Raw genomic sequence first — 15,882 nt, forward strand, 5'->3', positions numbered from 1 at the left:
CAGACTGTATTCTCTAAATCGCACACCAGCTATTTCTGTCTGTTTGTTTGTTGCTCCGTGAGGTTACAAGCGCCCCATGCATACAGCAGGCTGTTTCGCCAGCCGGGGTCTGGCAGGAGGGAGGAGGCGCAGGCAGCCTGCACTGCGCTGAGAGGAAAAAACTTTTGCACAACTTTTAACAAGAATCACGAAAAGCCCCCAAACTAAAATGAAAAAGGGACTATATGGCAACTTGGACGAGGGAATGACGTAGAGAAATCTCGCATTGTGTTACCCCAGAACGGGGGGTTTGTCGTATTGTGCGGTGTGCTGCTGTAACGAGCCCATGCCACTTTGCTCTCGTAGCGTAGTTTAACACACTGCCATAGAGTTACATGCAGAAAAATAATTAAATTTCTAGTTCGCCACTGAATTACCAAATTGATATAACTTTCAACCATTTTGAGCAAAGCTCTTTCCATACAGGCCACCAGCGTTGGCTAATTGTTGATATTTATACAGATATGGCCCCTCTCAAATAAATTATTTTTGAGGCAATAGGCAAACTGTAATGGCGTCGATTTCCGAAAAAAAATCTGGACTTCAACACAGCCAAAGAGTCCAGTATAGACAAGAGCATATGTCATTTCTTGGTTTTTTCCATAGGTATTTTCAAATCACTGTTCTAATACATATCTAGGGGGTAAGTCCTCCTTTAAGGTTAGAAATTTTATTGATGAAATCTGTGGTTAGGATGGTAAGGTCTGTGCAAAAGGTTTAATATAAAAATCTACAAATTCTGACAAAGGGGACAGCAAAGAGTCAGTTTGAGCAACAATAGGACGACCTGGGGGATTGCTTAATGATTTATGTATCTTAGGTAGGGAATAAAATACAGGTCGAATTGGATGTTGGCTGTATAGAAAATCAAATTCTGTTTTAGGGAGCCAGCCTTTTTCTTTGGCCTCTTCCAGGTATGATAACACAATTTTCTGAAATGAATCAGTAGGATCAGATTTCAATTTCTTATAAAAATTCTCATTAGATAGTTGAGATAGGATTTCTGCAATATATTTATCGGCATATAACTTGGAACCCGCAGCAGCTTCAGATGATACGTCACTCATCCATCAAGTCAAATTTATGAGAGAAAATGCAGCTTATTGATTTTTAATTAGCATCTCTCCTCGAGCTGTCGACTATTTCAGCCACTTAGGGATGTGTTTTTTTATCCACTAAAGCTTGGTTTGACTATGGATCAAGACCCAAAACGAAGCTGCGGATTCCCACCTGACAAGAACACTGATGTGTTTTAATGAACGATGCAAATGCAGTGAGAACCCACATTCACATGTGGGTCAAGAGGACGTTTTCTACCACACGCACGCACGCACGCACGCACGCACGCACGCACGCACGCACGCACGCACGCACGCACGCACGCACACACGAACATACAGTACATGCATGTACACAAAAAATGTACGCACATGGAATTCCACCCACCCACACTCTCTCTTTCTCTCTCTCTCTCTCTCTCTCTGAGGTACTGTATGGGAAAAGAAACAGTGGCACTGAAAATTAATGATAGGCAAGCTTATCAGTATGCAGAGTACATTTCTAATTATTATCTACAATCAACTTTAATTAATCTCAGGCTAGAGGCTTGATCCCGCTATGCTAGAAGACCATTATCAAGTTTAAAGAGGGCTGAGCACAGGCACGGGCGCACCCACACACACACACGCGCATGCGCACACGCGCGCGCGCACACACACACACACACACACACACACACACACACACACACACACACACACACACACACACACACACACACACACACACACACACACACACACAGTTTTTTCGTTGTTCATTATATCTGCATTATTCAGCCTTTTTAACCCAAAGAATACAAAGGTCTTATATTTGTTATTACTTTGTTGTTGTTTTTGATTTTTATCTTCAATTTAACTCAGGGTCACACCAGGGAGGGAGGTGTGTGTGTGTCTGTGTGTGTGTGTGCGTGTGTGTGTGTCGTGCGTGCGCGCGCGCGCGTGTGTGTGTGTGTGTGTGTGTGTGTGTGTGTGTATGTGTGTGTGTGTGTGTGTGTGTGTGTGTGTCGGTGTGTCGTGCGCGTGCGTGCATCTCTAGGTAGATATTGTGATAAACAGAGACACTGATTTGCTCCGCTGGGATTTTCCTCACCCGCCTCTCATAATTGCAGACTTGTAGGAAAACATGCACCCATATGCACGCTCCCCCCCGCACACACGCACACACACGCACACACACACACACACACACACACACACACACACACACACACACACACACACACACACACACACACACACACACACACACACACACACACACACACACACACACACACACACACACACACACACACACACACACACACACCAACAGAAGCCCAGCACTGGCCTGCTTTCTGCATGCTAAGCAGATGCAAGTCTAGCGTCACAAAACCAAAGCACTGATTTTCATGCAAAAGACAAATGTTCTCTCCTGCTCTGTTTCATCTTTTTAGCCGGGGGTTCCTATCTGGAGGAAAAACGCCAGGGGAGCAGAGGAAGAACATGCAAACTCCACACAGAAAGGCCCTTTTGATGAACCCACCTGGGCTGTAGGCACTGAGGACATGGGGATGGGGACACACCCTCAGCGTCCTCAGCATCCCAGGCGGGAATCGAACCCAGGGCCTTCTTGCTGTGAGGCGACACGCAGCGCTACCAATGCACCACCATGCCACCCCCTCACTTATATTATTATTATTATGAAAGGTATGATGAATATAATTCTGCTTTTGTATGTGTTTATAATTCTTGTATGAAAACCAAGTTTTCAGCCTTGAAATGCAGCTAAAACTCATGTCAGCCGTCACATTCTTTCTGTTCTTCAATCAAAAGCTCAGGCAGTTAATTCAGGAGTGAATCCACTGAATCACAGTGTACATGTAGACAAAGCCAATCGTGAGCCAAGGCTTAACCAGGGGGCGCTATACTGCAGCTCGAGATCAGGGCTTGATAAAAAAGCATGTGTCCATTTCAACACATAGCACAACATCCACCTTCCGTTACTTTTCAACACATGTTAAAGAGTCTTTTCTTATCAAGTTTTTCGGATTGTTCTCCCGTTTCTCCCCAATTGTACTTGGCCAATCCCCCCTGCTGTCCCGGTCGTTGCTCCACCCCCTCTGCTGATCTGGGGAGAGTTGTAGACTAGCACCTGCTTCCTCTGATACACCGGAAGGACGTACAGTAGCGCGCGGGAGGATCACGCTATTCCCCCCAGTTATCCACCCCCCCCCCCGAACAGGTGCCCCTGACTGACCAGAGGAGGCCCTAGTGCAGCGACCCGCACACATACCCTTAATCCTGCTTCCCACCCGCAGACACGGCCAACTGTATGGACAGCTGACCACAACAGAGATAACACAGGGGCTCTAACCTGCGACCCTCGTGTTGGTAGACAGGGAATCTACCGCTGTACTAGCCGGATGCTCGCATGTTAAAGAGTCAGTTCAATTCAACTTTATTGTCTTAAATTTGGCATGCAGACATGATTTAGGATCAAAACAAATACGATGTGCCAGCTGACAAAACATTTGCTACGTTGGTGGCATTCGTCCCAAGCAAACCTTATTGAAAATTACATCCCGCTTTTTTAAAGCATACTCCTGCTGCTTTTATGAATGTTTATACAGCTATCGTCAGTTGGCGTAGATGAATGCAATTTACTCGCTCCAATCGGAATCATGATTTATGGGGCATGTCATTCATTCTCTTTTTCCCACCACGATCCTCAGTCTAAAAACATCCTGTAAAAGAGTGCTGCTTTGGCACTTTGGCTTTGCCAGTGGCAATATAATTTTACTACTCCTAGTAAAAACTGATTACAGTCTTATAGCTTCACAGTATGATAGAGCCTGTGCCATTCTGCTGTTTTATAGGAACGTGTAAATAGATCTTAGCAGCGGTGTGGCCATAATGCAGTAATACAGAGCAAATCCACCTAACAGCTCAATCACCGGTGACTCCAAGGGGACAGCAGGATCACGGTCTACCCAGCTATCAGCCTAATTACCATTGAGGGTGGATGATGAGGTGCTATTATACACACCTCCTATATATACACAGTATACTGTACTAGGCCTATGATCTCAGCACCTCCTAAATATACACAGTATACTGTACTAGGCCTATGATCTCAGCACCTCCTATATATACACAGTATACTGTACTAGGCCTATGATCTCAGCACCTCCTAAATATACACAGTATACTGTACTAGGCCTATGATCTCAGCACCTCCTAAATATACACAGTATACTGTACTAGGCCTATGATCTCAGCACCTCCTAAATATACACAGTATACTGTACTAGGCCTATGATCTCAGCACCTCCTAAATATACACAGTATACTGTACTAGGCCTATGATCTCAGCACCTCCTAAATATACACAGTATACTGTACTAGGCCTATGATCTCAGCACCTCCTAAATATACACAGTATACTGTACTAGGCCTATGATCTCAGCACCTCCTAAATATACAGTGGTATACTGAACTAGGCCTATGATCTCAGCACCTCCTAAATATACAGTGGTATACTGAACTAGGCCTATGATCTCAGCACCTCCTAAATATACACAGTATACTGTACTAGGCCTATGATCTCAGCACCTCCTAAATATACACAGTATACTGTACTAGGCCTATGATCTCAGCACCTCCTAAATATACACAGTATACTGTACTAGGCCTATGATCTCAGCACCTCCTAAATATACAGTGGTATACTGAACTAGGCCTATGATCTCAGCACCTCCTAAATATACACAGTATACTGTACTAGGCCTATGATCTCAGCACCTCCTAAATATACACAGTATACTGTACTAGGCCTACTAGATGATCTCAGCACCTCCTCAATATACACAGTATACTGTACTAGGCCTATGATCTCAGCACCTCCTCAATATACACAGTATACTGTACTAGGCCTATGATCTCAGCACCTCCTCAATATACACAGTATACTGTACTAGGCCTATGATCTCAGCACCTCCTCAATATACACAGTATACTGTACAAGGCCTATGATCTCAGCACCTCCTCAATATACACAGTATACTGTACTAGGCCTATGATCTCAGCACCTCCTCAATATACACAGTATACTGTACAAGGCCTATGATCTCAGCACCTCCTAAATATACAGTGGTATACTGTACTAGGCCTATGATCTCAGCACCTCCTAAATATACACAGTATACTGTACTAGGCCTACTAGATGATCTCAGCACCTCCTCAATATACACAGTATACTGTACTAGGCCTATGATCTCAGCACCTCCTCAATATACACAGTATACTGTACTAGGCCTATGATCTCAGCACCTCCTCAATATACACAGTATACTGTACTAGGCCTATGATCTCAGCACCTCCTCAATATACACAGTATACTGTACTAGGCCTATGATCTCAGCACCTCCTCAATATACACAGTATACTGTACTAGGCCTATGATCTCAGCACCTCCTCAATATACACAGTATACTGTACTAGGCCTATGATCTCAGCACCTCCTAAATATACACAGTATACTGTACTAGGCCTATGATCTCAGCACCTCCTAAATATACACAGTATACTGTACTAGGCCTATGATCTCAGCACCTCCTAAATATACACAGTATACTGTACAAGGCCTATGATCTCAGCACCTCCTAAATATACACAGTATACTGTACTAGGCCTATGATCTCAGCACCTCCTAAATATACACAGTATACTGTACTAGGCCTATGATCTCAGCACCTCCTAAATATACACAGTATACTGTACTAGGCCTACTAGATGATCTCAGCACTTCTGAGCTCTCTAGACTGCATGGAGGCAAAAAAGGAAGAAATAAATAAAGTAGATTTTTCTGATGTATATGGTGTCAATGTTTCAGATGACAGATTTCTTTTAATATGGAGACAAAACCACTGCGTTATGATCATATGAGTACATACTTTCTGTTGCATCGCCAATCAGTGAATGTTATGCACAACCTGAACCTTGCATGACCTTACATCAGTATGGGTCAGGAATTTATTTGACACATCTGATTCTGTTCAATGCTCTAACTTCCTAGTCTTACTTGGCCAGATTATCTCCACACTTTGTTTAGCGCTGTCCCAGTGCTGGAGAGTCTGGCTCAACCTGCTATCATTCTGGTATATAGGGGAAAAAAACACTCATCCTGGTTTGATTTATTTAAACCAATAACAATCGTCTTGGGCAGCGGTGTCCTTGCGAAATAGCGTAGAGGGAGAACTTGTTTTGGTGGAACCAAATCGCTAAATCCCTGCAAAAGAAAATGCTGCACAAAACAGTAAAAGACAGATGTCTTGCCATTTTCAGCATGTAGGTTGCTAGCTCGCAGGTTGTTGTTGTTTCACGTAGCAACAGGTAGTTTGAAAACATGCCCAAGGGGATTCCCCTTCTGCTCCGTCTGAAATGGACGGCACCAACAGCAGCCTTCTTCCATTGAGTCAGACTACTAACTTCCTAATGGAGCACTTGACCTAGCTCACTAAGCTTCCCTCTACAGCTGCAACAATATTGTAAACTGCACTGCTCAAATGCACACCGAGTGCTGAAAGAATATAGACCAAATCAGCGGGATGTTTACATTTACTTCCGGGTACCCCTGGGTCCACACATTATAATGGCGGTGAACGGCACAAACTGACGTGTTGAAGACAAAAACAGACAAAGAAGACAAAAATGGTTCGTCCGTGTTGTGTTGTTGTTTAATATCATTCATAACAACACTTTCACTAACGTTAGTGGAGACCAGACTAGCTTATTTACCTGTTGGACCAGACCAGAGTAGACTTGACGCTAAATTAAATTAACGTGGCGTCGGTAGCTCTGTCTGTAACGTTAACGAGTCTGCTCTCGCCGAGAAGAGCCTGGTGACGCGAGGTTACGAGTCTGCAAAAAAACAGCGAGTTTGATAGACAAACAAACGTTATTAGCTAGCTAACACTACATAAAACAAACACAGAAGAAAGGCTAGATACGTCGGACAAGCATGTTTACCAACCGTTTAACCATTTAAATTGAAAGTAGTCGGCCGAAAACAACGAGAGGGTTTGACAGCATTTATTTGACAACACACACATTTAAACCTGCCGCCTTCCCCAAGTGGTACCCGGAAGTAAATTTGTTTACATGGTGACGTCACGGTGATTTGGTCTATAGGTGGAGTGATAGTCTACTATGCATAGGATGTATTACACTGCCCCTTTACACTATGTGAAGTGCTGTTGTCCTTGTACCTTTGTGCCAGTAACACAAAGACCAACCTGTAGAGTTGTTGTGTTTGGCAATTTAAGTAACTTGGAATGCGCTCGATTCCTAGGGTGGAGACTCTGGAGATGATCCGCCATGGCTGCAGTTTTGGAAATCGCCCGCTCCGCGGGCATCCAAAATCGTGACTGACAGACAAACAGACAGATAGACACCACCGTGCAACTGTGTGCCTTCAGCTCAACTACTGTACATCAGACATCACTGTTGCTCGAGTGACATCACTGATGACATCACAACTGCCTGAGTGACATCACAGTTGGGCAATCACAGTTGCTCAAGCCCAACTGTGAGAGGCAGCATGTGCCACAAGGCATTTAGTCTGCCGGAAAGCCATTAGAAGAAGAACAGTTGTGTGTGCGAGTGACATCACTGATGACATCACAGTTGCTCAAGTCACATCACTGATGACATTACAATTGCTCAAGCTCAAGTGACATCACTGATGACATCACTTCCGTCACAAATCGTGACTGACACCGCCACAGACAGACAGACAGACAGACACCACGACAGAGCACACTTAGCCAATTTAACTAAGATTCTGGTTCTCATCTATTGTTACTTGTCAATGTCCTCAACCTCCATCTCTTCAGAAAATGAAAATGTGAGCATGCGTGCATGTGTGTGTGTGTGTTGGTGTGTACCTGGATGTCCTTCAGTCTTTGTTCCATAATAGGGTACTCTGTTACAGCCGTGGATGGGATGGCCAGCTTCGCCTCGCACTGTTGTAACCATGCCAACAGGGTTGATATGGTTTCCTTATAGCGAGCCGGAGGTAAACTCTCCAGGACTACAGGGAGAGAGAGAGAGAGAGAGGGAGAGAGAGAGAGAGAGAGAGAGAGAGGAGTCAGTGATCACACCCTTGAAACTGAGACATCAACTGTCTTGGCTGCCCGGGGAGTTAAGCTTGTGTTAGCACTGTGAACTGCATGAGACAGAGACACTATTACAGAATGACACTTTTTTTATTTGAATGTCCAATATGTGGACAAATGCCACCCTGAATCTGAATAATACATATATTCCACACAAAAGAAATCTCTTCTCCCCTTCGTTCTTCCTAGTGCTTGGTTAAGAGCAAAAGACTGCGTGTTGTTGGAAAGTTTGTCTCAGCATTCTACAAACTCACAAGTAATCATTTATTTATTTACTCTGATCTAAACATTTTATTGTCTGTATAGAGAGACACTGCGGAGCGCGTCATCATTCAGAAACCACGCCCAAAACGGGGGAAAACAAAAACTCCCGTCCAATCCTGGCGTTCTCCTATGTCGCGTGCATGGTCGGGTGTTGCACAAAAAGATTGTATATACGGAAGATGAACACTCCAACTTACTTCATTGACAGCTAGATCCACATTTTTCTTCTTGCCAATTCTCAATGGCTTCCTTGTTTTCCTCGGTAGTACAAAAAAACGTAAACTGGCGATTCTTTACATTTGTTATCTGCGCAGCCCACCACACAACAGCTTTTAGCTATGTTTAATTCAAGGAAAATGACGCTGGTGTGCGGAAATGAACGGAGCTTTTCCCCCGTGATGGGCGTGGCCTATTTCATGCAGTGTCTCTATAGGTAATAGTAGGTAATAGCAACACAATGTTACTCAATGTCTCTAGCTTGATTTCTTCATTTTGTACCACGTTGGATTTTGTATTTACTGGATTTTATCCTTTACTTTTATATCTCCCTGATGTACTTCTCAGGTAAACGTTGTGGAGGAGGCGAGGCGCTGAAAAGTCTGGGCAATGCAGCCTCTCTTCAATATTCATGCCAGTGAAGCTTAGTTGAATTGAACTGAACAGAGAGAGAGAGAGAGAGAGAGAGAGAGAGAGAGAGAGAACGCCAAACGAGTAAAAAGGATCATTTAAATAACGGACACATTCCTTTCAAGGAAATTCTTTGCCATATCCTTCTCAACTAATGAAGCCCTCTGGAGCTCGGCACAATCATATGTGTGTGTGTGTGTGTGTGTGTGTGTGTGTGTGTGTGTGTGTGTGTGTGTGTGTGTGTGTGTGTGTGTGTGTGTGTGTGTGTCCCTTGTGGGTGAGGAGGTGCGGTGTGTGGCACTAGGGAAGAAGCTGTCTGAGTGATATTCATATTTTCCTCACTCCTCCTGCCTATTTCGCTCTAAATGTCTCTTCCTGTCTCTCTCGGCTCGCTCAATGTCATCTTCTCAGCGGCTGTCTTCTAGATGTTTTGAGGGGTTTTTATTATTTCTTCTCAAGCTCTACCTCATTGATATAAATAGATCCCTCCTCTCGTTCTGTCACAGCGTTCGGTCTGGTTTTCTCTCTCGCAGTGTTGCTCATCTCAATGGCTGCAGCTTTCTGCTCCTTTCTCTATCTCATTAACACTTTCTCATTGTTTCTATGAAAAGCCACAGAGAGCACATACATGTACGAGTGAAGCACACACACACACACACACACACACACACAAACGCATGCACGCACACTCTCTCTCACACGAACACACATACAAACGCACGCACACTCTCTCTCTCTCTCTCTCTCTCTCTCACACACACACACATACATACACACACACACACACACACACACACGCATGCATGCACACTCTCTCTCTCACACGCACACAGACAAACGCACGCACACTCTCTCTCTCTCACACACACACACATACACACAAACGCATGCACGCACACTCTCTCTCACACGCACACACATACAAACGCACGCACGCACACTCTCTCTCTCTCACACACACACACACACACACATACACACAAACGCATGCATGCACACTCTCTCTCTCACACGCACACACATACAAACACATGCACACTCTCTCTCTCTCTCACACACACACACACACACACACAAACGCACGCATGCACACTCTCTCTCTCTCACACACACACACACACACACAAACGCATGCACGCACACTCTCTCTCTCACACACACACACACACACACACACAAACGCACACTCTCTCTCTCTCACACGCACACACACACACACAAAGACACGCACTCTCTCTTTCACATACGCACACGCATACACACACACAAACACACACATACACACACACACACACACACACACACACACACACACACACTCACACAAAGTTTGAATGGTGCTACAAAATGGTCTAAATGACTCACTGACAAGTAGAAATTAAAGCCCTGACTGGTGGCGTCTCCTCAGATCCTCGCCTCAGAAAAGAGTGTTTGTAAAGTGGTGAGGAGGACTACCACTATGTTCACATGTAAAGTGGTGAGGAGGACTACCACTATGTTCACATGTAAAGTGGTGAGGACTACCACTATGTTCACATGTAAAGAGGTGAGGACTACCACTATGTTCACATGTAAAGTGGTGAGGACTACCACTATGTTCCCATGAAAAGTGGTGAGGACTACCAATATGTTCCCATGTAAAGTGGTGAGGACTACCACTATGTTCCCATGTAAAGTGGTGAGGACTACCACTATGTTCACATGTACGGTGGTGAGGACTACCACTATGTTCACATGTAAAGAGGTGAGGACTACCACTATGTACGAGAAAGCGACCACTGCTCCTGGCCTGCCCCTCGGAGGAAAGGACATGCCTGGATGGGTTAAATGCAGAGGACACTTTTCACCGGCCACCGTCAGCATGAGTGTGTTGTGGCCGCATGCATGTATTGTGGTGTTCGTGTGACAATAAAAGACGGGCTTGTCCGTTACGAGAGTTTTTTTATGTTCACATGTACAGTGGTGAGGACTACCACTATGTTCACATGTACAGTGGTGAGGACTACCACTATGTTCACATGTAAAGTGGTGAGGACTACCACTATGTTCACATGTAAAGTGGTGAGGACTACCACTATGTTCACATGTAAAGTGGTGCGGACTACCACTATGTTCCCATGTACAGTGGTGAGGACTACCACTATGTTCACATGTAAAGTGGTGAGGACTACCACTATGTTCCCATGTACAGTGGTGAGGACTACCACTATGTTCAGATGTAAAGAGGTGAGGACTACCACTATGTTCCCATGTAAAGTGGTGAGGACTACCACTATGTTCACATGTAAAGTGGTGAGGACTACCACTATGTTCCCATGTAAAGTGGTGAGGACTACCACTATGTTCACATGTAAAGTGGTGCGGACTACCACTATGTTCACATGTACAGTGGTGAGGACTACCACTATGTTCACATGTAAAGAGGTGAGGACTACCACTATGTTCCCATGTAAAGTGGTGAGGACTACCACTATGTTCCCATGTAAAGTGGTGAGGACTACCACTATGTTCACATGTACAGTGGTGAGGACTACCACTATGTTCACATGTAAAGTGGTGAGGACTACCACTATGTTCACATGTAAAGTGGTGAGGACTACCACTATGTTCACATGTAAAGTGGTGAGGACTACCACTATGTTCCCCTGCATCACTTGAGCTGAAAAGTTTGCAGCCAAACACGTTGAAGACACCGCGTGCCACAAAGGGAAGCAATCAGCGCTATAATAATCCCAGCCGTTACAATCACTATGCACTATGGGTTGACATCTTCCAATTTACCTTTTAGAAATGATGGGGGAAAATGGGGATTATTTGAAGCTCAGTTTCAGAATAAAAATGTCATTCTTGCCTTTTAATATTGTTGCACCAGGCTTGGCAGCCAATGCCACCAATTGTTTTTACGGATTTCCCCCTGTTTTCTCCCCAATTGTAGCCTACTTGGCCAATTCCCCCTGTTGTCCCAGTCATTGCGCCACCCCCTTGTAGATTATAGCACATGCTTCCTCTAATACAGTGATCCTCACTATTTCTTCGATGAGAGTCGCACTGGCAGGACAAAGTCAATAGGAGAGCCACTTTTACCGCAAAACACCAAAAGCCACCCCAACCAAGCACATCTGCCTACCATGTTTTATTGTTTTCCACACACACACACACACACACACACACACACACACACACACACACACACACACACACACACACACACACACACACACACACACACACACACACACATATATAGACCAGTTTCCCCTAGAAAATCTTTCAGGCCTGGAGGGATTTCGAAACGTACCCCGACCGAAACGGTGGGGGCTGTCGCTGGCGACGCTGAAGTTTTAGCTAACCTGTTCACATCTATGTTCGCAATGGCATCCCAAGTATCATCATACTATTATGGGATGCGATGCGAACAGTTGTATTATGGGATGGGAATGGGATGGGAATGCCCAACACTAGGCATGTTTAAGGGTCAAGTGAAGAGATGGCTGAAGTCCACTCAACTATGTACTCATCACTAGGGAATAGAACAGTATGTTTATACTGTATGCATATGTGTGTTGTATCTCTGTATTTTTAATTTTTTTCTCTTATATCTGTTTGAGTAAGTCTTCTTTGTAGATCTTACTTTTTAGCTGGATGTTGATCCCAAACTCAGGTTTTAGTATCAGACTGTATATTCCTGTATATTCTGTACTTTGCACTTTGTACTTAGCTATGTAGAGCTCTAATCTCAGGTTCGCAATTTGCATTTTGCATTGTGTTTACATTTTAAATATGTTTTGTTGCACTAAGTTACTTTTCCCCCTATCAGGACTATTTCTCTGCATACTTGCACTTTGTATTGTGTTTACATTTTAAATATATTTCTGTTGCACTATGTTACTTTTTACCCCTATCAGGACTCTAAGCCTGTATCATCTGGCAGGGGGACTAACAATGGAAATCAGTCTTGTGACTGAAATTGTCGTGCATTTAATTTTTTTTTAAATGTTCATTAATGTACACCTGTCCCCTATCGAACAAAATAAATGAAAAAATGAAATCAAAATGTGCGTTTCCCAGGCAACGACACACGTTGACACGTTTTGGAACAGCGCTGCACGCTGGCACAATACTCCTAAAAGCAAAATGCTTATTGTTTTGAATGATTTGGCACCTTCTATTACTGTCAACACCAGTATTGTTGTATTGTAATAATATGCCATAAAGGTTTATTGAAATTTTGGGGAGAGCAGGGAATTATTATTATTATTATTTTTTTTGCAATTTCTTAGAGCCGCCAACTAAAGCTTCGAGAGCCGCCAGCGTCTCGCGTGTGTGAGAGATTTTTTATGTCTGTGAATGTAAGGGGGAGCCATGCATCTGGATACAGTCCTACTTGAAGCTTTTTCTTTATTGTGTCAGGTGAATTTCACCCAAAAAAAAAATCAACTGGCCTCAACAACTAGCCTCAGTTTACAAGTCGTATCCATCTCTGTCCACTTGACTTTCTGTCCATTCACTTGACTTTCTGTCCATTCACTTGACTTTCTGTCCATTCACTTGACTTTCTGTCCATTCACTTGACTTTCTGTCCATTCACTTGACTTTCTGTCCATTCCATTCTTGTTTTTGTTTGGTTGTTTGTCCAATAGTCTTGTTTGTTCTTGGATTATTGTGTATCTTATGCAGTTTTCTTGTTTTGTTTTGTTGTGTTTTGATGTTCTTTCTGGGGGATATGGGATATGGGATATGATAGTCCATGTATGTCGTGTAAATACCTCATGTTCTTTCTTAAAGATTAAAAAATAAATAAAAAATAAATAAAAACCATTAGTCGACTAGTCGACTACCTTTAGGGACGACTAGTCGACTAGTAAAATTCACTAGTCGTGAATGCCCTACTGGCTACCATCCATGTGATCATTGTGTCCTGAACTGTACTGCACGCGACTGCAGGGAAAAACAAAACAAAGCACAAAAAACTCTCCGTGCGCTGTGTTTTGTGTGCAATGGAAGCGCTCTCGACATGATTTGCAAAGCGTTCACACACGTCCTGTGTGAACGCCGCCTAAGAGTTTTGTCATCCGAGGAATTTAGTTACCCATAGCAACCAAAGGCAATGATACTAGGAGTAGGTACTAAACCTTAGAGCCATAGTTTAGATTTTTTGATGTGGAGTTACCGGTATATGAGGTATTGCTGACACTCAGTGTACTACATGCAGTAGAATGCAGCTGGGCCGATCCCAGTTTGGAGAAATGGAGACCGGCCACGTCAGACAAGTAGAGCGTGAACAGGGTCACGAGCAAAAAACACTTCTGTGTGTGTGTGTGTGTGTGTGTGTGTGTGTGTGTGTATGTGTGTGTGTGTGTGTGTGTGCGTGTATGTGTATGTGTGTGTGTGTGTGTGTGCGTGTGTATGTGTGTGTGTGCACGCCCGCGCGTGGTGTCTTGTATTTGTGTCACAACTTGTCTCAATGTGTGTGTGAGCGTCAATAATGTGTCACTTTGAGGTGTAGACTGTGAGTCCTTTCTACATATTGATGACTTAGCGATCAATATCCATCGTTGTCAATACGCTTGTTTTCCATGAAGTTAAACAGGATTAATGAATCTGTATACATTATAATTTAGCAATTATTTTTTACAAAATCTTGGCTTCAAAATTATTATCTTTTACTACTGTAAATAACTTATTTTTTCCCCCTGTGCTCTCTCACCCAGCTGTAGCTGCCTCTCTCTCGCCCTCAGCTCCTCGAGCACCTCCTCGTAGTGCTCCTTGAAGGCGCTGATGTCGGCATCCAGGAAGGCTGGGTCCTCCTCCCCCTCCTTCTCCTCCCTCAGCTCCTTCACACGCTGCTCCAGGAGCTCCACCTGGGGTTGCAGGGCGGCCAGCCGGGACACCTCCTCCTGTCGGGACCCCCCCGGAGAGAGTGAGAGAGAGAGAGAGAGAGAGAGAGAGAGAAGAGGTTAGATTAGATAGGAACTGCTGAGACAGAGAGAGAGAGAGAGAGAGAGAGAGAGAGAGAGAGAGAGAGAGACAGACAGACAGACAGACAGACAGACAGACAGACAGACAGACAGAGATTTGGCTATTTGAGCATTTGGAAGCTAGGTCTATAGGCAGTCTGAAGTAGTATGAGATCTACATGTTCAGGACCATAGATACATACATAGGAGAGAAAGGGGACAAGGAAAGTGCAAAACCAAAGTATGAAATGAAACTGGGTTTCATTTCGAAACGTAGGAAGTGCTCCTGAAAACGACTGGTATGGTAATGTGAGATGTCAGTCAACAGTAGTAATAGCTTACATCAAAAACAAAAGAGTTAAATAGTATAAATGGTATTGTGTATCCGTTCAATATTTAAAGCTGGAGTGCGTAACTTTTTATACAGTAAATGAACATCCGTTACATCCAAGCCATTGCCAGACGAGTTGCCACAATGCTGATTAAGCCTCTCAGCGCCGCCAGATAATAATAATTGTTTGGATTTATATAGCGCCTTTCAAGACACTCAAAGCGCTTCACATATCGGGGGAGGGAACTCAACTCATCCACCACCGATGTATAGCACCTACCTGGGTGATGCACACAGAACACTCAGCTCACATCAGCTATCACGATGGAAAGTTGAGGACTGAAAGTGCCAATTAAGTAATGAGGGATGATTAGGTGGCCATGATGGAAGGAGGGCCTGTTTGGGAATGTAGTCAGGGCACCGGGGGCGGGGTTACACCCCTACTC

At 44.1% G+C, this 15,882-nt stretch overlaps 1 protein-coding gene across 1 annotated transcript in view; it reads right to left on the reverse strand.

Annotated features, from left to right (window-relative positions):
• dmd (dystrophin) overlaps positions 1-15,882 on the reverse strand; it is a gene marked incomplete at its 5' end in the record, with an annotated part of 540,780 nt that overhangs the window by 209,506 nt on the left and 315,392 nt on the right. Inside the window, 2 exons of the mRNA XM_083633507.1 lie at positions 8,027-8,172; positions 14,856-15,045. Of these exons, the coding sequence (XP_083489633.1) occupies positions 8,027-8,172; positions 14,856-15,045 (336 nt within the window). The remainder of the gene's footprint in view (positions 1-8,026; positions 8,173-14,855; positions 15,046-15,882) is intronic.

This window comes from Poromitra crassiceps (assembly GCF_964638095.1).
Source record: "Poromitra crassiceps genome assembly, chromosome: 3".
Lineage (NCBI taxonomy): Eukaryota > Metazoa > Chordata > Actinopteri > Beryciformes > Melamphaidae > Poromitra > Poromitra crassiceps.